This window comes from Electrophorus electricus, chromosome 3, assembly GCF_013358815.1.
Source record: "Electrophorus electricus isolate fEleEle1 chromosome 3, fEleEle1.pri, whole genome shotgun sequence".
NCBI lineage: Eukaryota > Metazoa > Chordata > Actinopteri > Gymnotiformes > Gymnotidae > Electrophorus > Electrophorus electricus.
Window position 1 is genome coordinate 6,140,001 of NC_049537.1, and position 23,177 is coordinate 6,163,177.

General features: G+C 45.1%; 1 protein-coding gene across 4 annotated transcripts in view; it reads left to right on the forward strand.

The window, feature by feature from the left end:
• lrp8 (low density lipoprotein receptor-related protein 8, apolipoprotein e receptor) overlaps positions 1-23,177 on the forward strand; it is a 110,492-nt gene that overhangs the window by 46,643 nt on the left and 40,672 nt on the right. For all 4 annotated transcript variants that reach the window (XM_035524327.1, XM_035524328.1, XM_035524325.1 and 1 more), the window contains exons 3-4: positions 8,326-8,448; positions 21,537-21,665. In XM_035524327.1, the coding sequence (XP_035380220.1) occupies positions 8,326-8,448; positions 21,537-21,665 (252 nt within the window). The remainder of the gene's footprint in view (positions 1-8,325; positions 8,449-21,536; positions 21,666-23,177) is intronic.

The following is a 23,177-nucleotide window of genomic DNA, read 5'->3' on the forward strand; positions in this document are numbered from 1 at the left end:
CCAGAGCTGCGTTCCTTTGATGGAGTCCCAGCCCAATTTGCCAAAACCCACACTGGGCCTCTGGGGAACACTATATCAAAAGCCACACAGCCAGGGTGCATAAAGGTGGGAATAGTGTGGGTACTTGTTTTGAAATTCTGTGTTTGCGTCATTGTCTACTGTAAGCATGCACATTTCTTTGCGTCTTTTGGCAAACTTTGCTCAGGATGTGTTGGAAAATTGAGATGACAGTGCATGACTTTACCATTTCATTCGAAGTCTTCGAACTGTGAAAACCTTTGGCATCTCCAAACATAGAGGTATCTTTTGTTCCTGTCCCCTTTTCCCTCAACCCACTGCGGGTCACGTCCTGTGCCCTGGTCCCGTCATGTCAAAGGACTTTCCTGCTGCTGGCCCTTTTCAGAGCTCCCTACACAATTAAACGCTGGTGAACACGTCTCCCTCTGTTCTCCCAGAAAGACACACACATATGGAGTTTTGGAAGTCTTCCTGTCGGGAACAGTCCCGCGCCCCACCGCGCCCCGAGACCATGTTTGCCCCCGTGTCATTCGGCTCTGAAATGCAATGAAGAAGAAGTCAGTGGGTACAGGAAAGTGCAACACTGTGACAGGCACAGAAGCAGCATGGGGTAGCGGGGTGTTCATTTGTATTCTAATAGGACGGGTAACCCTGGATACGCCTAGGTGACTGGAAAACATTCAGAGGAGAGGAAGTGAACAGACCAGTATTCGACCAGTGCGCTCATACCCAGGCTGGGGTAAATCATTGCACACAAAGGAAGGTAACTCCCGGTCATTTTTGTGGACAGAGAAAGATGATCTGGACGTTTTTTTTTTTAAATAGGCAAACATAGGCTTATGTTTTCCCCATGGGCTTTCTAACCATGGAATTTATGGGAATCAGTCAGTTTTGATGGGAATGAACTTGGTCACAGGCTCAGTAGAGGGTGTTTGTGCAGTGTCCTGTTGGGTAATACCCAGCATGATACTCTTATTCCGCTGAAATGAAGGCTGCACCTATTCTATACACATCCTACCAATGCCCCCAAAGAACCCGACATGCTGGTTCGGAGTTTTGAAATCTTGAAACAGGATGCCAGTTGAGTTTGAAACTTCAGATGTGAAAATTCCCAAGCGTCCTCTTGAGGCAAATCTGTGCTACCCTCGATCAAGGCACCCCCTTGTGTCTTTTTATCTTAGCATTATGATACCAGAGGTAAATGACAGAAAGGCAAATGTATTGGCCCGTCCCTGTTACACTGCTGCAAGTTCTGTAGTCAGTGCCAAAGCTGAACTCATCGCTGAGTCTGACACGTTTAAACATGTGTGTGTTTAAAGCTGGGTGATCCACATCCGTCAACCATGCCACTGCCAAATGTTTTCTTCTGCCCTATAATTGAGGCTCCTTCTGTGGTGCTACAGAAAGCACCAACTCATTGTATCTTCGTGCCTTAGAGATGAACTTCAGAGGAAGAACTATTGGAGAAGAAACACGATTGTCTTGACAATCGGTGAGAATGCTGAAGCATGTGTGTGTTTTGCTCCTTTTTGTTTTCTAGTGCTCTACTAATGGAGCACCTGTCTTCGGTGATGGAAAGTGCTGTAAATAAATACCAATATACATTTTCAAACTGGAATGAACTGAAGTCATTATAATGGGACCCATGAGCTTCCTTAAAGGACAGCCTTTGTAGCCACGTATAGCTGATTGTATCCCTAATGTCACCCATTAAAAGGCATCCTACGTTCAGGCGATTGGTAGGAGAGTGTGGAATGCGTGGGAAAATAGGGAGGGAGGGGGGTGTGTGTGCATGGGAGACGTTTGCACACATCCATCCTCTGCTTGAACAAAAACAAGGATGTGGTGCGCTTAATCGGGGCTCACCATCCTTCACTGCCAGCCAGTCGTGTGTGTCCTAGTATGTTTATATAAGACCGTGTAGGCATGTTTGTCTGTTTGCGGCTCAGGGTAATCCAACCCAACTCCGAACACACACACACACACACACACACACACACACACACACACACACACACACACAAAAAGTGCCCAAAGTGACTGACAATAAAGGACGATGGGTTTGGAAGAACATTGCTGTCACTGCAAAAACACTAAAACTGAAACACAGGCTGAATATAGCAAGAGGGAAGAGGGGGATGGAGTACATGGCATCAGGAAGAGGGGCCCAGACCGTACAAGAGAGAACAGATGTGGAGGCCAAAAAACCATAGCAGGGTCCAAAAAAAAAAGAGCAACACATCTTTATCGATGATGTACATTTTCAGTTTTCATTTCAGTTCAGTACTCTTTAGCACACAATCAACAGAATATGAACCGTAATGTGCTGTTTAAAAAAAAGCGAACGGAGTGTTTTTATGGACATGGAACAAAAAATGGGCTGTTCTGTGTGTGATTCATGCTCTGATGACAAAACGGCATCCCTGTCTGAAAGGAAAGAATGAAATCCTATTCTCCAGTGGTTCAGAGCAGCAGGCTGTTGGCTGTATTCTTCCCTGGTTTTGTAAATGTAGTGTAGCGTTGCCATCTCTCCGTGAGGTGTCTACTGGACGTCAGGATTTCGGATCGTTGCAGAGTCAGCGGGGTGAATTTATTCACGGCCTCCATTGGAGCCTTGCCGCTTTGTCTAGGCTCTCACTATTACCTCATCTATTCTTCACAGATACACACACACACACACACACACACACACACACACACACACAGACACACACACATTGTGTGAGGAGAGTATTATTAAAGTCAATGGCACACACTCTAATGGTAGGATCTGACTGGAGTTGAAGCAGATCTTCGAGTGGAAAACACATTCACTTCTTACACACACACACACACACACACACACACACACACACACACACACACACACTTTGAGTGCACACAAGCCTCATACTGAGATCGTATGCAGCTTATCAGCATGCCTTGTCACAGCAGAGATGTTGTTTTATTGCCGTTGTATAAACCCCTGTTGAGCACATCAGTCACTGCAAGTTCATAATCATCTCTGAGTATTGCAAGTCATAGCTGAAGCTTGCTTTCAATGCATAAAGCCAACATGAATGACACTTCAGTCAGTCGCATGACTTGAGTGATGTGTTTTCTCATGCATGGCTTGTGTGCAGGGGTTTTGAGTTGGTGATCGAGGCGATCGTTGAATGTCAGAAATTGCAGACGTGGTAGATGGTTAAGTGCTGATATTTATTTGTTTACTGGAGGCTGTCTGCATCTCAGCAGGTCACTCCACTGTCTTACAATCAGATTGTGGATCTGTGTTTGCGCCTGTGTGTGTGTGTGTGTGTGTGTGTGTGTGTGTGTGTGTGTTAGTATGCGAACATGCGCATGCATGCATGTGTTCAACAGGCTTGTATGCCTTCATTACCATGTTATGTATGGTGAGACGTGGGTAGGCCTGTGTGCCTGTCTCAGTGGGTAGTCTACTCAGTGACACACGGGAAAATAGGTGACGGAGACACCTCCGTCAGGTGAATGGATGTGGTCCATTGTTGGACAAAGTGAGAGAGAGAGAGAGAGAGAAATAGAGAGAGGAGCAGGGGTAGCGAGGGTTAATGGGTGGAGCAGGGGTAACAGGTGGAGCAGGGGAGTGCTGGTTTGCCTTATCTTTAATGGAAAGATAAGGATGTAGATGAAATGGCCTGAGTTTCCAAACTGTGCTGCTCAAATACACCTGTTCCAGAAATCACCTCTCTCCTGGAAACTGAATGCATGAAAAAAAATCAAGAAATAAAACCCCCAAGCAATTGTTGTTTATCCAAAATTCAGTTTGTCTGGAAGGGAAGGTGATGTTTGAGTTACTCAGGGTGGAATGCCATCCGCTTTCACTTGGGCAGCAACCACAAATCAATGCGCATTAACGGCTGGAATGCTGTTAAATAAAGAAACAAGTGGTCTGTGGACGAGTGAAGGAGCAGGCATGCCAGAGATGAAAGAGCCTTATAAAAGGGTTCGGGCTTGTTGTGTCTCCCATATTCCCTCTTTGTTTCCCGCCTCCACGGTGGTCCCAGCTCAGCAAAGCGCCGCTTTAAGCTGCTCCGGGCCATTACCACCATGCTCATCTGACCCCGCTGTACAGACAAGGCTTTCACCATCTTTGCTTTTATGAGCATCGGCCACTGTAAGGCTTCAGGTTAGCCTGTGGGACGTGTTCCTGCATGCAGCTGTGTGAACTGATTCTGCACTTCAGGTCAGCGTTCTGCCATGTGGGGCACAGCTGACACCAGTGCTGTGTGTTTCCCGCTGTTTCTAGTCACGTATTTTTTAAACTTTTCTGTTCTTGGAACGCGCAAGAAACCTGACTTTGCCTGTTTATCTGACTAAGCTGCGAAACCGTTCAACAAAGCCGGAGAAATGCAGGCGTGAGCCAGGTTTCCTGGCAGGGTTGGGGGCCCTGCACCAAGCCACCCTGAACTCTTGAGAGTGAATAAACAAAAAACGAGCAGCTGAGAGAGATAATGAGATGTAAGAAAGCCATCATGCGAACAGGTGGATGAAGCCATGTAAGGCAGGTGGGGAGCATGTCCATGTTAGCCGCTCCTTGTCTGGGCTGCTTGGGAGCTCAGCCAGGGAGATCCACCTGGGATTGGAGATTAGTTGAGCCGGCACCTCTGCTGCCTGCCGCATTATTGTTTCATGGTGTGGTTCCTCCTGTGCTGTTTCTAGAGCGGCATGTCTGGATAAGGTGTACACACATGCACACACACACAAACACACACATACACCCAAGCGTTCTAGCTCTCGCCTTCCTTCAGAGGTGGTCATGATTGTAAGACTGGAATAGGTCACTGCCAAGATGGTGTCTCACTCCCTCTGGGCATTACAACCCATAACTTCAAATTTCATTGTGTTTCCTTATGGGAAGCCTAAGCATTTGATATATTATTCTGTGTGTGTGTGTGTGTGTGTGTGTGTGTGTGTGTGTGTAGGCCCTCTCTCTACAGGGGTCAGATTATCTCAGCGCCCTATATCCTCATATCTGCACACTCTGTAGTTCACTAGCATGACTTCAACCAACCCAACCATACACACATACACAAATATATAGTACACAGACATAAGTTTTATAATTTAAGATTATTTTTTATACTCTACTGCTGAAATGATTTAAGCCAATCCACAGTAGACAACACAGTCACACACATGCACTCATGCCTATATTCTGCAGGCCAGGAGCAGTGTTGTGCAGAGCTGACCCACCCCTCTCTCATTCCCACTGGAGTGGACTGCATCACACATAACACTATACATACCGTAAATCTTAGCAATTTTGCAGTCTGTGTGTGTGTGTGTATGATTTGTCACGGAGATGCAGAGAGGGCATGCTGTTTCATGCCCAACCTATTCCGATCCATTTTGGGGGTGAGAGTGGACCCTTCATTGGTCACTGAAGAGGACAGGTGTGGTGAAAAAGAAACGAGGAAGTGACTTGGTGGGGTTGGTGGGTCAGACTGCTGCCTGCATGTGTGCTTTTTTGGGATTCTCTTATCCTGCACTGGCTGGCTTCCTCTTCCTCTTATCTCAAATGAGCTCTCAGAAGTAGATAAGCTGCAGTCGATCAGGCACAGCTGCCGGCCGTCTCCTACAGCAAACCACTGACCGCTGAGCACATTTAAATGAGTCTTTCTGTCCATTTGCTCCATGCGATGGAGCGTTTTCCGTCAGGACAGAAGGGAGGCTCTCCAAGTCGAACAGCTTCCCATCAGAAGTGCCTGAGCCAGTGCTGAAGTTGGAAATCCAGTTTATGGATCATGTACCTAAGTGAATCAGGGCTGAGGCATGATGTCAGAAAGGATTTTCACAGTGCAGTCAAATGTTTGTCATTTGCTCAAGTCCTCAAGTAGAGCACTTATTTGGTCACTATTTACTAAGCCTACTTGTTTTGAAGTGCAACAGACTGCTAATCATGAGAAGGTGGTTTACTTTTCTTTACACTCTCAGTAACACCAGTGCTTGGTACATTAAGTCGGCTCTCTGTGCATTGAGACCCTACTACACTCATCTTGTCAGCTGGTTGGTCTCAAGGCCTTAACTATGCTCTTTATTTGATTGTTGTCTTTCATTGCAGTGGAAGGCCAGAAGGAAATGGTGTGGGGAAATGGGAAGCTGTTGACCTTCAGCAGCTGCAGTGCAGTAGGAGGGCAGCGTGGTCCCTGGTTGCGTACACCACGGCCATTCGTCCATCAGTAATCACAGTGACAACTGGACACGTGCCCACATGCTGGCGAAGGCACAGCACGCACAGAAACATATGTTCCCTCCGGTGTTTCTAAGATGGACCTGTGCAAATTAAAGTGTTTCTCCACTGGAAATGAGACGATGTAACATCAGCTCAAGCTGTCTGTGTGTAGAGTTGCACTGTGCATCCCTGCGTGTGTGTGTGGGCATGTGTGTGAGTGTGCGTGGGTGGGTTAGTGAGTGTGCGTTTTTAGTCATGTCTGATGAGAGCCAGATTTGTCTTTTGTATTTTCTTTCATATTAAACACTATGCGCAGTATTAGCAAGCAGTTTCATCCAGTGCATCTCTGCTGTTTGTTCCCCCCGAGTTGTATGTTGTAGCGTATACACTGCTGTTTGCTGTTGGGGCTTGTGCTACATGCCACAAGTCATGATCGGCGCCTCTCTTGGGCCACCGCTGCCCAGCCCCTTGCCAGCACCAGAGACGCGCACTTCCTTCATGCTGGCGGAAAAATAAATGAAAAAAATCAACACTTGTGCTGGCTGGTGTTTTCTACAAGCTTGAACATGAGCACCCCCCCATCCCATAAGCCCTGGCGCTCTCCAAATCAGCAGCATCTGGCTCTGCTCGGGGCAGCCACTCTGCATAATTAAAAGCATGTTGCAGTGCCTGCACAGTCTGCGCACTCCTCCTGAAGAGCATGCCGGACAAGTTCTGGACAAACGCCACCGGCGAGCCAGCCCAACTAGGCCACGTCAATTCGGGCTCTGTCCTTGAGATAAGACTAGTGAAGGAGCTTTGGTAATTAACAGAGACCCAGTGCTGGCTGACCACCTCTGTCTGTGTGTAGAGGGGTCAAACCCTAATTCTCCTCTCATGTTTCAGGAGCAGGTGAGAGGAGAGTACAGCTTGCCCTGTGGGTCAGTGCCAGGCAGTGGTGCAACACACTGCCAGAGCCTAAGTGAAATTTGCATGTCCTGATGGGACAATGAGCCCATGCACTTGTGTGCCATTCCAGAGGAGGACCTAAGAGCAGTTTCACTTCTACCCACCTTCTACCCAGCCTCTCTCTCATTTGTAATGTTTATTCCCTTGTGATTTTCACCATTTCATTTCCATATCAGGCTTTCCTAATGTCCCATAATTTTATATGGTTATTTTTTTTTATATATATGTGCATATGTAACCAGATGAAGTAAATCAACGTAATTTGTCCTTCCACTTCGTAGACTTGCACATGATTGATAGTTTGAAGCGGCCCTAAATCCCTGCATCATTACCGGCTGATGCTCTTCCCACTGGTCAGTCTGGCCTCCTTCAAACTTTTAACAATGACCACAAATTTTCTGGACACCCATGGTAGATGGTCTTTATCATACACTCTCAGACACACTCACAGTGGCGGACATGCTCACACATTGTTAAGGATTTATGGACCCACAATAATGTATACCTGTGCTGTTATAATGGCTCCCAAAGGAGCAATTACTCAGTGCTGTGAAAGCCCCTTCTCGAAGTAAACTACACGCTAACAAGCAAGCAAACAGAAGAAGGCTCTCCCCAGCCTCTTCCACTCAGCCTACATGTCCCAGCTAACCTACTTTTCCTACTAATCTACAACCTACTTGGGTTGGTGTTGACCTGACTGTATAGTGGAGTTTGACTGAAAGAGTTACCATGAGGGAATCAACAGTTAATGTGCGTTTAGCCACACAGTGTTCGTCATTTGTAATTAGGAAATCAAGCTTGAAGCAAGCTTGGCTTCTTTGTGCTCAGGTTTGTCTGAGCTTCTGCTTCCGGGCGGTTATTTTCAGGGGGACTGAATGGAGTATTCCCTAGTCTAGGATGCTTGTGAGGTGTTCCAGTTTTACAAGGATGAAAGTAGAAAACAAGCACTGTGCTTGGGCTGGAATTCCCTGCTTGTTGTTTTGGGTTTGTGGTTGTTGTTTTGTTCCACCATTTTAGCTTTATTTATATTATGCATATAATTAATGCAAGGAGCTGGCAAGGAAATTGCATTGGGTTTAATAGATATGTCCAGCATGTTCTGATATCTGTCTTTGTGTGTGTGTGTGTGTGTGTGTGCGTGTGTGCATGTTGTTTTTTACTGCGAGCAGCGAAGAAGACCTGTGCTTCGACCGACTTCGCCTGTAAGAACGGCCAATGCGTGCCAGCACGCTGGAGGTGTGATGGAGAGCCTGAGTGTTCTGATGGATCTGACGAGGCCGATTTCACCTGCAGTAAGTGTCGTGTGTGTAAACTACAGACTGTCCTCTGTTTCCTCAGTGAAACGGTATTTCTATATGCTTCAGGCCTGTGGAGAGCCTGCAGACTAGTCAGGGGTGTAGTCTGCCTGGAATTACTCTTGGTGGCTCTTCTACTAGGGGTGGCATACGCTCACTCAGGCTGGAGGAGATGAAATCATTGTCCATAAGCTGTGACCACGTCCCAGTTCACTGTGCCAGTCATGGAGCTCTGAATCAGATCTTTGCACACCACCCTTGCATGGTCAGTGTCTAGCATGGCAGTGTGTGGATCACACACTGGCACACTGAGCTTAAAATGGATTTTCTGTGTTTATGAAGTGTCACGTTCCCCCAAAATCCTCTGTTCTCAGTGTTGATCAAACTGATGGTGGTAGAATGAAGACAGATATAACACGTGCATACACACACACACGAAAAGCCCCACACATACTCAAACACACCAATAAAAAAAACAACTCCGATGTCCAAGGTTAGCGCTCCGTGGTATGTGTGTTTACCAAACATGTTCCTCAGCCTCCTTGCCCTTTAGATTAGATTTCTTTTGAAAATTGCTCATGGCTTTGTTCAGACATGACTTGCTCAACAGTCAGCTCATGCTGTAGCCTGAAGTCTCAGTGCTCTCACAAGAACAGCCTCCTCCCATAGTTTTCTGTGCCTCTCCAAAGTCTTGTCACAGAACCCACCCAGAATGTTCCTGGTGCCACTCTAATGGAGAACTGAACGGCTGCAGAGCAGACTGGAAAGCTGATCTCAGCTTCCATCAGCATGCAAAAACTGCTGAAAAATGAGCGCAGCTCAGAAACTGCACGCACTCCATGCGTAGCCTGATCAATGGGGATGACAGTGGAGCCATTATGCTTGCATTAAAGAGTCATAAACAGCAGTGTGCGCACACGACTCAGTGCTTGCCTGAAGCCAGCACTCTGTGCACATCATATAGCTGTGTGATCCTGAATAATGAAAGCAAGGTCGTGCCTCATTGGGCAGGAGCAGCCCCCTGACCCCACGTACACCTATTCTCTCCTCATGCTACATGCCTACATGAGTGTGTGGGAATTTGTAGCATGTAGCTGTTTGGTGTTGGTGGTGTGTGGTTGCAGGTGGTTGTGGTGTGTGGGTGTTTGGTGTCAGTGGTGTGTGGGTGCTGGTGTTTATGGTGTGTGGGCATTTGGTGTTGGTGGTTTGTGTGCATTTTGTGTTGGTGGTGTGAGGATGTGGGTATTTGTGGTGTGTAGGTTCTGGTGTTTGTGGTGTATGGGCTTTTGGTATTGTTAGTGTGTGTGTGTTTGGGTGGTTTTGGGCATTTGGTGTGGGTGATGTGTGGGTGCAGGTGTTTGTATTAATGGCTGCACACAGCACTGCTGTCACATGACATGATGGGTTTTCTGGTTCAGATGTCTCAATACAGTCATTAATGGTCTCTGCAGACCTGTGAAGGACTGTATACCTTTTAGGTATTATAGAAACACTTAAATCTTTACGTTTAACACAAGGTGGCCAGTTGTTGAAGGCCATTACTCTACATGTTTGTGTTTTATTCTCTGCTATAACACACCTGACTTTCCCCAGCTAATCACTAGCCCTCACCCGCTAATTAACAAGCCCTTCATAAAATAAAATCAGCATGTTAAAGCAGTATAAACACTGTAGTGCAGAGGCTCTGGCATATCCAGAGTTTGCTGAGATTGGCTCTGCAAACAATACACTGAAGACTATTATTTGCTGTGTGTTATATATGCATTGCCCAATAAAAGGGATTTTAGGTGTACAGCATATTCATTCTGGCAGGCCCCCAGTGCACGTTTGATGGAGTTGGACGAAGCTGTCATATGGCCCCACATGCTCATGCTCCCACACTGTGCTGGTTTGTCCACAGCACACGCCCAAGCCCGCTGCATTCTGCCAGGGCTTCTGTCTCGTTACCTTCAGTCAAGGTCATGTCAACGGGAAAGGCTCTCCACTAAGTCCCTGGCCCCATCAGCATCACCTTTTTCATTTCTCACACATTCTGCTTTTCTTACCTCACAATTAACGCACCCGCAGCCCTTTACCCCCACCTGTGAAACGTGTCTGCCTCCATCCCCGATCCTCAGTCTGCTAAATAATGCATCTGATTGGATTGAATTCCTTCGTAAAGAATCAATGGCTTGGCCCCAGAGACTCCTGCAATCAGATTAAAGGCAGCAGACATCGCATCAGGAACTCTAGTAATTACTAAATTTGATAGAAATGCTTTGACCAAGTTTTGAGGTGGGAAACAAAACGACCGGGCCAGTATTAGTTCAGCTCAGAGACGGGACATTGAAAGCTAGGATTTGCTGCTCAAGAAAGATATGAATGACCTTGAAAAGCCAAACATTTGTCTTTGTCACTGATATGTTAGATGATCCTTGGTATGTTTTGAAAAAAATAAAAACAACCAAGATTTCAGGGGTTGAAATGTCCTTGCACAGCTGTGGAGTCAGAGGGTGATTTTGTAGGTGCCGAGAGCTGCAACAGCAAGCCAGGGTCAGATAGGTCATTCCTATCCAAGAATGACACTCCTCATAAAATAGTAGTGAAAGGATACATAATGACAAAGGCTTTTCTGTGTAATGATTCATTCCCTACTGCAACATTGTTAGAGTGTTTGAACTACTGCATTTACAGGGGGAAGCTATAGATTGCGCCGCATCTCAAACACTGTTGATTCTCCTGTGTGTTCCACTTGCCATCTCCTCTCCTTTAATGCGCTTGCCTTGGTGATGCTGTTCTCATCATCTGGGGCTTTCTCTCAAACGCTGAGACTTGCAATAAAGGGATGGAAAATGTGGGCAGAGGTCTGTTCTTTGTTCTGGTACCTTCATTTTGGTGTGTGTGTGTCTTTGTGTGTGATTTGTATAAAAATAGTCATGCTGAATTGCTTATTGATCAGTTCTGAATTGTTCTTGACAACTACACAAGGTTCAGTGCAGATCCTTGAGCCTTTGTTCGGTTTTAATACGTGGCGTTGTTATTCCGATCTTCCTCTCACACTCACCTACACCGTTCACTAGCTGAAGCAGAAGACAAAGGCCTGAGCCCGTTCTATTGTAACTTTACATTGCAGCTGTGCTGCATAATTAGTGAGGGCTTCAGCCTGATGCACCGGATGGGTTCAATTTCATGCTCCAGGCAGCGGCTTCCTAAAGAAATTTCCCTCGTGGCAGTTGTGCAGTGGACTGTGCAGCCCCCTGGGGCCTGTCCCCTTCTGTCTCCTTCTGTCTCCTTCTGTCCCCTCTCGTCCCCTCTCGTCCCCTCCTGTCCTCTCCTGTCCCACCACACGATGCACAGGTGTCTAAGCCAGTCTGATTGCTTCTCGGCTGCATGCCCTGCACTGTTATCTTTCATTGTATTCCCATCAAAGCCACTTACCCTTGCTATGTTCTAAGGGTTAGCGTTCCTGGTGACTGGACTGTGTTTTTGCAAGAATTTGTAGTATATGCTTTCTTTGGCTTGTGCTTTGGTTGTAAATGGGTTTAGGTGCCGGAGATGCACTAAGCATTTTTGGTTGTTTCTTTTTCTAACGGCTGCGTCTCATGAGAGCTGGTGACTGCTATCAGTGTGAGTCGGGCTTACAGTGAAAAGCTCAGCGAGCTGGGAATGAGCTGCTGCTGTTTGGCAGGGCCCTGTGGGATGGGGTTGGAGGGCTCTGTTCTGCAGAGGGTGATTTAATTGGCACAGGGCCCAGACACAGGCAGTCTCTTCCACTCTGCTTAGATCCCATAATGTCAGGGTAGAGTCCAGATTCAGAGAGGGCTTGTGTCTGTGCATGTGTGTACATTCGCTCACATTTGTGCCTGTGTGTATGTGTGTGTGTGTGTGTGTGTGTGTGTGTGTGTGTGTGTGTGTGTGTATGTTAGTCAGGTTGAATTGATTTGTGCGTGTGTGTGTGTGTGTGTGTGTGTGCACGTGTAGTTTTTTTGCTTATAGATCATGAATAATTTAATGGGAATCTTTGTGAGTGTTTGTCACCTCTAGAAGTTCAGGAAAGGCAACAGAACACAGAGGCACTTTATGAAGCCTTGAGTTGTTCTGACACCTGGAATGTTTGCAAGTGGGAATTCAGCAATCAGCCCTTGGGCTGATCACAATGATGTATAGACAGCATGATTTGCATTGCATTTGATGCAAGTTGAAGGTCAGAGAAAAGCTTTCAAAGCATCTCTGCTATGATTCCCTTACTTCCATTTTTGCGCTCAATTAGTGACCCCTGATCCTTCCTGTTTTCTATTGATTCGCTGCCGGTAGTCTTAGGCCCGGGCCGAGTGCTGCTGCCCGTGCCTGTATGTAGGCTGTGCTGGAGAACGCTCATACTCATCCGGCTCATACCGAGTTTAAAACGAAAGTACGAATGACTGTAAATGAAGGCATGTGGAGAGCATCATTTCTTACATGCCAGTGTTCCAAGTGGATTTTGCTTAGTTTTTTTATGAATGTTTATAATTTGGCCAGCTCAATTCAGGTAACTATGTGCTTTCAATTGCCTGGTAGAAGCATCTAGAGACATGCAGTTTAATGCAGTGCCAGTGGTGAATCACCACTGGGATTCTAGGCTTCATCTTAATCTGGGTCTAGGAAGCTGTCAGTTTTGTCTGGTGTTATGCCAGTCGCCAAACAGATATAGTGGCATAAATATAACATCATGCAACTGTGACAAAATGCAAAAGTCTTATCATTTGCATTTTCTTTTATTAGAAGGAACTTAAAGAAGATTAGTGATGAAACAGTAGCATATGTTGCCACGTGTACTCTTGACTTTTAAAATCCTGACTAATTACAAGCAGAGGACATACTGGCAATAATGGAGCTCGGCAGTTCCTGCATGTCTCTGTTGTGAGAATGAGGCGCTGTCCATCATTTACTCAGCTGGCTGGACTGAACTAGAGCCTTTCATCCTCCCACATGTGCACTTCACTTGAGACCCCTTGGATGCGTAACTGGATAACGTTCAGTTCATCTGAAAAAGATCACACTTAGTTCTCAAAAACACCTTCCAGTGTAACATCACTTTCCAGTGTAACATCACATTCCTCTGTAACATCACCTTCCAGTGTAACATCACCTACATCTGTAACATCCCCTTCCAGTGTAACATCACCTACATCTGTAACATCACATTCCTCTGTAAAATAACCTTCCAGTGTAACATCACCTGCCAGTGTAACATCACATTCCTCTGTAACATAACCTTCCAGTGTAACATCACCTTCCAGTGTAACATCACCTTTCTCCCTCAACCTTCCGCCTCCCATCAGGCAGCACTGAGATAAGGCCTCATGAGAAGAAGCAATGCAAACCTTTCATTTATAAGTCATATCCATATCAAACTTACACCCCCTTCCCACCATCACTATACAATACACACACTCACACACACACACACACACAAATCGGACAGTTTATCTGAAGGGCAGTGTGTGGAAGACACACAGAAGAAAGCAACCTGTTCCAGAGAGGCCATCCTGCTCGTGACGCAAGCCTGCGTCCTATGTCATCTCGCCCTTGAGCATTTCACAGTGAGGAGCACAGAGCTAAACTCTACTAACATATCACAGCAAAGACATTGCAGTAGATTACAGACTACAAAGCAAGCGCTTTCTCCTGCTGATAAAAGCCAGATATTACTAATGCCATCAGGTGCTTCTCTTCCTCCCAGTGAGATTAAGGGACTTTGAAGAACATTGCGTTCTAATATTTAGACACACATACACACACACACATTCTTATACATATGCTGATAGCTGCAACCCGCTTCATTAGAACTTCTTGTGTTGTACCCATGTTCATTGACCATTTTAGGAGCTACACCTATGGTATTTTATTGCTGCATTCCATAAAACATAAGACCACAGGACCAGTGCTCTCTGAGAATTATTTGGGTGACAGACCATTCTCAAGCTAGCAGTGCCAATAATATGGTAGTGGAGTATTAGTGTATGAGTGCATCAGGTGCAGCAGAGGTTTCACATGTCAGTTACCGCCAGCCAAAAAATAAAACAACCAGCCAACAGTGTTTACAATAAATATTGAATGACTCAAAATGATGTGGAAATGTGGAAATTCCTTAATCCAGTCCCAGTCATGCGTGAATTCCATATTAGTGACTCCGCATTGGATTACCTGATCTGCGTGCACGTGGAAGTCACACAGAGCTGTAACCGTGCATAACAGCAACACAGCACAATGTGCTTTGCTCCAGGCAGTAGCTGGGATGACTAGGATACATCTCCTATCTATACGCCCTTTGATCTATGTCCAATAAGGAAGAAATATAAATATCTGGCATCATGGATTAGGTTTCAGACACAGGCAGGCACAAACAAGGCACACCTGAGACTACATGCTTTATAATGAGATGTTGATTCATTTGAGCCTTAGCTGCAGCTTCCTTACTGACATCAAAATGAGAGATTCATTCTCCTACAAATTGGCTCTTGGCAAGGAAAAGAAAACAGTGTCGAGTGACCAAGAATTCCCCAATGCAGAGTGCCACAATATTTCACAACGGACAGAGAGTGTTCTCCGTGTTGCTTTCCCACGTGTGTGTGTTCATGGTCATGACAGGGCCAGCTCTAGGGACAGGTTGTGAGGAAGGGGTCTCTGTTTATATACATGACGTGAAATCAGAGGGGGCTGCGAGACAAATCGCACCTGTTTGATTAACGACATGGCACCAAACACAGGCATTCCTGCCAGTGACAAACGCATTAACCTTCTATATGTGCTTCATACTGCAGTTTATGTGAACTGCTGAACCATAACGGTCACTTTCATATTTCAGTGGACTTCTTTAGTGTGGATAATATCACAATTAACAGAGCATGATTTGTATGAGTCTCAAATACAGTTTGAATATATTCCTCTTGTATACTGAATCATAATTCTGTTTTTGCAAAAATAGCTTATGGCTACAGGAAAAACACAAACCAATGTTATGTCTTCAGAAGATTACATGTGCCATTTTTTAAAGAACTCCAGTTCTCTACATATTTTACATATTTACTTCCTATGAAGCAATATTTCAGCCATGCATTATTTAGTATTTATTTAGGCCACTGTTTCAAAATATTTTTCTTTTTTTAAAGCCTCTTCTTTAAAGAGGTGCGTTTGTTTTTCTTAAAGCCTCAGTTAAAGGCAGGAGATGCCATAACTGCAGACCAGCATTAAATTCTGCTACTAAAGCATACATTACATTTATCATGCTCATAGTCCACCTAATCCTGGGTTTATCATGGTGCTGTTGGATCAGCCCTCCCTAGGGCTGTGCTTGTTCTTTTCCTTCGCTCTGTTTTGGACTAATCCCGACCGTTTGCCATCTCACCGGTAACGTTTCCTGTGGAGTGTGTGTGTGTGTGTGTGTGTGTGTGTCAGACATGGATGCCTACCATTGATGCACAACTACAAAGGGCTTATTTGTCTGACCGTTCACATGTGATGTGTTAGTAGCGTGTTCCCTCAGGTGGATGGCAAATACCTCCTCACTTCAAATCTGCATCCTCGGTACTGTAGCCGGGACCTGTATCTGACCCTCCCATCTCTCTCCGTCTCCCTCCCGCCCTCTCTCACTCTCCCAGCAAAGGCTAACGAAGCTGTAAATTAGGCACACATGTGGTAGTATTGCCTTTTTAGCACATAACCATGTCTACTAACACGCACTCATGTGGGTCATGTGACCCACTCTAAGTGCACTCTGTTTGCCAGCAAGCCCTCGTCTCCACATGCATGCACCTCTCCTGCCTCTTTGTTCTCATTCTGCCTACCACAGATCTCTCACTATTAAAAAAATCACTCACAACTTGGAGAATCCAAATAAATCTTCAGATCTCTCATCCTGCTCGCGTACAGACCTGGCTCTCCCCTTTAGTTGGATTACATTGCCTGATTAGAGGATGGTCACCCCTTTCATATTCTTAGCAGGTTATCTTGAGACCAGAACATGCACAGTATTGCTGGACATTTTAAAAACAACTTAAACTGAATGCCAGTTCAATTTGAATTCTGTAACGATGAGCAGTAAGGAGGCGGACACGTGCAGAGAACAGCGAGATTTAATAGGGCCAAATCCAGAATCATAGTCGTTAAAGCAGTCCAGGGTCATAGAGCCGACACAGAGAGTACGGGGATACATGATTAACAAAACAAACACACGGAGGCAAACAGGGGAAGCAGGCTATAACAAAGACTAAGAAACACTAAGGCTAGGATACACGGAGCACAAACCAACACATTCAGATAAACGCAACCATTCAACATAAATGTAATGAAACCTAACACATTCAAACGAACAGCCAAAAACACTGAGATCCAGACAGGGTTTAAATACATAAACTTAATACTAGAAACGAGGGACAGGTGTAGAAAATCAAACGAGGGGAAGAGAAAACGAAATCATGGAACCGAACTAAAACACACGAGACAGAGAAAACACAGAACACGGAACCCGGGAGGGACTGATCATGACACATTCAGACTGTAATACAAACATTAAAAATGATCTAATGCACTGTTCCAAGCAATGACATCACATCACTCACCCACCCTAACAAAAATAAACAATGAAATAAATAAATCCGCTTTGCTTTGTCTTGAATTTCTCTCTCTCTCTTTATCTCTCTTCTTGACTTGCTGTCTTTATTCACCTTTATGTCTTGCCATTGCTCTCGGGTTTCACTTTGTTTTTCACCCTCTCACTCTATCTCTCTTTCTCTGACTCTTTCTCTTATGTTTTTCAAGTTTGGGCCCTAATAGGTTCAATGGAGACCAAGTAGACTTATATTGATATAAATGGCTTTCCTCTCTTGTTTTTCTGAGTACACTGTAAAAAAAGGTTTATGTTTCTCAGAGAGACACAGTCACACCTTGCATTTATCTCTTCCCCAACCTGGCTGCTGGATGTTTGTTATAATTCACCTCTCATCAATATTCGTAAATTGTGAGACTAACTGCTCACCTCATCGCACTGTATCAAAAAATGTCTATGAGTAATAAACTTGTTTGTGTTGGAAATGGCTACCACTAATTAAATTACTGAATGAATAAGTGAATAAAACCAAGGTCATAATTTCCTGCTCATTTGGTCTGGGTTTTAATCAGAGCTTTAATCTCTACACAGCTGAACAATGTAGCCTAGACAGATTAACCCCTCTCTGTCCAAACCCCCCCCCCATAATCACTGTGCATCGATTTTCGTGTGGGGTGAAGCTGCAGAGGGTTTAATCACTACGGCGAGTCGAGAGAGCTCGGCCTGTGAGCTGCTCTGCTGCACCACCTCTGTAAGCTCTTAGGAACCGCTCTATGAAATCACATTTCATTGGGACTATATGACATACCACACTGTATTAGCTCTCCTCATTGTTCATCCGGAGGTATAGGAGTCGGCGCTGGTTTTGACGACTGTGGCCTACCACATGGTAGAGGGAGAATCAATCACCTCCACTGTTAGCCGTTAGCTAACTGGTGCACCCTGTGCTGTTAGACTGTGTTATGCTAAATGCCAGGCTTCTCTTTCTCACCCGCTCTCAGCAGAGTAGCATTAGGAAGGTAGTTAATCAAAAGTGCATTAGCATATTGTACAGGCTACTTTCTCCCAGCCCTACTGCACAGACGTGGCTAGAATGCTAGCACCAGCCCCTCTTCCTCACTGCCAGGATGTGAGATGGTCAGAGAACAGCATTCTCTACCACCGCACTATACACACACACACACACACACACACATTTGTTATCCAGTCTTACAATGCTGTATTGTGTTAAAATGAGAATGTCCTACCCGTGATCAGAAAATAGACCATGACTCTCAGGTCGGTGGAACAAGTGTCTGAATCAATAGAGCGAAAGAGCAGATGATGGTGCTTCCCCTCTGAGCACCGTTGCGCCGTCTTGTTTATAATGCTACCAGTATGACTGCTCTCTTCACTTCTCCATTTGTTTACTTCCATTTTGACTCCAGCTGGTGCCAAGGCAAATAAAATATTCATCGCTTGTGATGATCCAAATACCTGTTGTGTAATAATAGGAGCCTGTAGAAGTAAATGATAAGAGGTGTGTGTGTGTGTGTGTGTGTGTGTGTGTGTGTGAGAGAGAGAGAGAGAGAGAGAGAGAGAGAGAGAGAGAATGAGAAAAAATGCTTTAGATATGCGCAAAGAAAAAGAAGAAAATACTGTAAATCTGTTTTGTTTCATGTGCATTCAGCATCTGGAAGGAACACGCTGACATGCTGTCTTACACTGGCAGCACCCTCGCTCTGACATTTGCGCAGCTTTGTTCTGTCGAGGTTAGATTATATTTCCATTCTTTTTATATTTCACCACTAGGCCACTACCAAACTCACTGCCACTGTGTCCACCCAGGATAGATTTCAGTGTTGGTTTTTGTCAGCACAAGTGTAGGTAGACAGATTTACATGTATTAACACAAAGAAAATGTATTTCGAACAAACTTTGGTTATGTGCTGGAAATCCTAAAATGTATCATTTGCTAGCTAATAATAAACACATTCTTTGTGTGTTTATTGAACAACAATAAACACAATGAACATAATGTACAACACCAAAATAAATAAAGTTCAATATGAAATGCTATTATGCTTTCCTAATGTGTAAACCATAATACTTTCAAACACATTCATTCAGAAAATAACATTGACTATGTCTAATTCACTGATTAGGCCGGGCGCTCTACCTACACTAAAATGATGACAGCTGAAGAGTTTGCGGCATCAAACAACATTATCATCTGCTTCCATCTGCTTCGGCTGTGTCTGTTCTTCAGGAAACTGTCAATAAGTACATCGATACATCTGCCACTGGCTGCCAGAAAGTGTGCGTAGCTGCCAGCTTGCTGATAGAGAACCTTCCACCATAAGGACTATCCAAGCCTCACATCTCTCAGCTTTTCTGTTTGGGCAGAACAAGACACGCCCCCTTAAAGCTATGGAGAGGAACTGTCCAAACGGTGCACCAGTAGCCCTGGGCAAGAACTTTGCTAACAGTGAGCACGGAAAATATGCCTTTCATTTTCGTGCTGCCTGTTTTATTGATCATGTTGGTGGCATAGGAAAACTTCCTTTGTTGCAACAGTGAAGCTGCCTTTCCTGGCTTGGCATGTAAGGACATTTACAGTGGTACTCTAGTCCTCTCCTGGCTGTCTACATTTTTGGTTCAAAGTCGTCCCTTGATGCCAGTAGTTCTGTGAAACTTGCTAAGAAATAACAAAGACTTTGTGCCCATATGCATGTAACACAGACTTTTTGCACATATTTATGTAACATACACTTTGCAGACCCCGTCCTACTTATCCCCAACCGCACACGAGCCAAGGCTGTGAAATTCTTCTTATCTTAAAATGTTATTTGGTAAAATCGTTTCCCTAATATAATTAGGTTTTTGCATGGAAGTAATGATTATTTCTTTGGGCTTATTCATGTGCCTGTCTAAAATTTCATTTCTGTAGCCTATATTAGCCCTGTTCCATCAGTACGCGGATGATGGTGATTTGTATTATTAGATAAATATGATAATCTAATAACCTCCCACTTTCGATGGCCTTCTCATAACTTTCTTCCCTGAGGAGAAATTGACCTGAAGAAAAATCGAGTTTTACGGGGTGATCCATTAGTGTGTAGCTAGCGCAGGCTCATTGCTTCTGCTCACAAACTTTCACTCTTGTACGAACATGATGCTTCCCATGTGAAATGATCTGTGAAGATGTTCAGAGTTATATGTGTGTCTCTCCTTTCTTAGCTGAGGACAAATTCTTTGGTTTTTTTTTTGGTCTGGCACCGCATGCTTTGGAATTTAATTGCTTTTCTGTTCTCGATTCGGAGAGATCTGGAGACTCATGAATGATAAAAGTAGAACCATTGGACTGAACCCGGCCAAACTCAGGGCTCTTTCACAGTGTGCCACTCTTTCACACTTACCTGCACTGTAGGTCATGCAGTGCTGACCGGTGACCCCAGACATGCCTCTGGCGCCAGACGTCTCTTCTCTCCAATTACAAGCGCTAACCACCAGTGTCCATTGCTCAGCCAGAGCAGTGAGGTGTTGGCTGGAGGCGCTGATACTTGCTGCACTTTTCGCTGTGACAGGGCAGTGTTACCGGTGTGCCTGTGCAGTAGGGGGTAGTGCTCATAATGGGATAGCAAAAATACAAAAATGAAGAGCTGTTTAAGTATGAGCATCAGATTGACATCCATAAAATAGTTGGATATTTTGACTGGGGCAAACACTAAAGTTTTTTTTAAGTGGTGGGAGATTGAGGATTTCAGGGTACTGCCTGAACAGAGTGTGAGGGGCAGGAAAAGAGAAAGATGAAATAAGAGACTTTCCCAGGTGGCCTTGCTATCTTAAGCAGTCAGCCAGGCAGACTGTCACAATGGGCCATTCTGCTCATTTAGACACCTCCTCATATACTATTGAAAGTCACTCTGTGACTTTTTACAGGTTTGGTTCATTATCCTGCTTTTTTTTCTCTCCTGTGTTTTGCAGGTAGACTAGTATCCTCCTAATTCATTCAGCCCCACAGCACACTACAGATCCAATATGGTTCCTGGAGACTGCTGGCGTATTTGCAGAGCCACAATGGCTTGATGTTGATGTTGAGATATCGCTAATGTGAATCACTACAAGTTCTGTTCTCAGTGAAAGCTTTATTAAAAAAAAACACATGGCAAGTGGGGGGGGGGGGTTGTATGCTTGTTCATTGGCTCTGTCAAGCAAAGCTCATTAAAAAAAATGTGAGGTTTGTAAATAAAAAATCTAAAATGCAAGGTGTAGCTGAAGTCACTTTAGTCAAAGCAAGATATGTAATTGATAGATTTGCTTTCTGGAATGTTCTGTGATCTCATGTGAGTGAGCTAGATTGATGCGCTTCTTGCCTAATACAGCATTACACATTTTGCACCCAAAGAAAGGATCTATTAACAGATATGTTGCAGCACTTTTGTTGAATGAACGATTAGTAGTCACAGTTTTGTAACACCAGTCTGATGTGAATATCATAAGATGTGTGATGTATTGTTTTTCTTTCTTGCTTGTTCAGGTAGGCAGACCTGTCCACCTGAGAAGTTTGACTGCGGTGGTACCACAAACAAGTGCGTGTCACTGTCCTGGCGCTGTGATGGAGAGACGGACTGTGAAAACGGAGCCGACGAGGACCAGTGTGCTGCCGGTAAGGAGGGGGCGGGGTTTGGGAGGACCAGTGTGCTGCTGGTAAGGAGGGGGCGGGGTTTGGGAGGACCAGTGTGCTGCCGGTAAGGAGGGGGCGGGGTTTGGGAGGACCAGTGTGCTGCCGGTAAGGAGGGGGTGGGGTTTGGGAGGACCAGTGTGCTGCCGGTACGGAGGGGGCGGGGTTTGGGAGGACCAGTGTGCTGCCGGTAAGGAGGGGGCAGGGTTTGGGAGGACCAGTGTGCTGCCAGTGAGGCGGGGAGCGGGCCAGGTGGTTTTCAGAGGGGGGAGAGGTAATTTGCATTGGATGCACTATAAGACGCAGCGGTGACATCTGCCCTGAAGTGTCTGGGGAGGAAGCACATGCCAGGCCTCCCCACAGGCCCACAGGGTTAAGTGACTCACACAACTCCACAATGCCAGTGGCCAAAGAAAGGGCTAGTGGACCGCAGCCGTCGGAGTCTCCCACTTACCAACATCTGCCTGATTCTGTGGAGTCTGCTAGCACTGCAGGGGAAGCCAGAGCAGCCATAGCAACCACACATAGTGTGTGTGTGTGTGTGTGTCCTGAAAAAGTGAACCTCAAAAAAGAACACTTAAACACTTGAACCCTTAGGTCAGCATAAGCCTGTTAGTTGGAATGGAGTTGTACATGACTGTCATGTAAAATGCTTTGATTTTGCTTTATGCTTAAAACTGTGACCTACAGAAGCATCTCCCCTCATATTTTTTCCTTCAGCAAATAGTATTTGCAGATGCATTTGACCTTTAAAGGCCCTTTTGAATCTTTAATGCTGCAGCTGCTTGGGTTGGGGCTGCTGGCTGAAGAGGGAAAGCACTCCCGTGGCCTGGACAGCCATACAGCCCACCATTCCCTTGCTCAACACGGTTGAGTGTGTTGTACCTCTTTATTACAACACAGAGAAAATTGAAACATTATAAGTCTGTCGTATTACACATTTACTCCTGAATGTCCCAGTATTTAAGCTTTGCCTGCCAGCTATGGCTGGCTGTGGTCTAGTGGGCTGCTGGATCAGTTATATTAGGGGATGACTAAGTGTGTGGATTTGCCTGTAGTTGATGTGCTCTGTCATGCTGTGTTGAGTATTTTATATTACTGCACTTACTCTCTCTAGTTTTAGCAGAGTCAGGGCCTCAGAGCTGTCGCCTGAAACTGATGGGTCACAGTATTTGCAAAGCAAGGCTGCTCACACAGTGGTCACACTGTATTTCTCTTAACCTGTGGATGAATGGGCTAATGCATCTGTCATGTTGAAATGAAAAAAAAAAACCCACTAGCTTTCTAGAGCATCATTGCACTTTATTGCATTTAGCCATGATTGAAAGAAAATTTAAATGTAAATTCCGATTTTTATTACATGTTTTTCTAGCGTATGAAATTCTGGGACCCTGACTTGGGTGAGCTATGGAAATTTGATGGGTTCATAGAGTCTATTGCTGATAATCCGTTCCTGAGTTTATAGAGTCTATTGTTAATAATCAAGTCTTGGGTTCA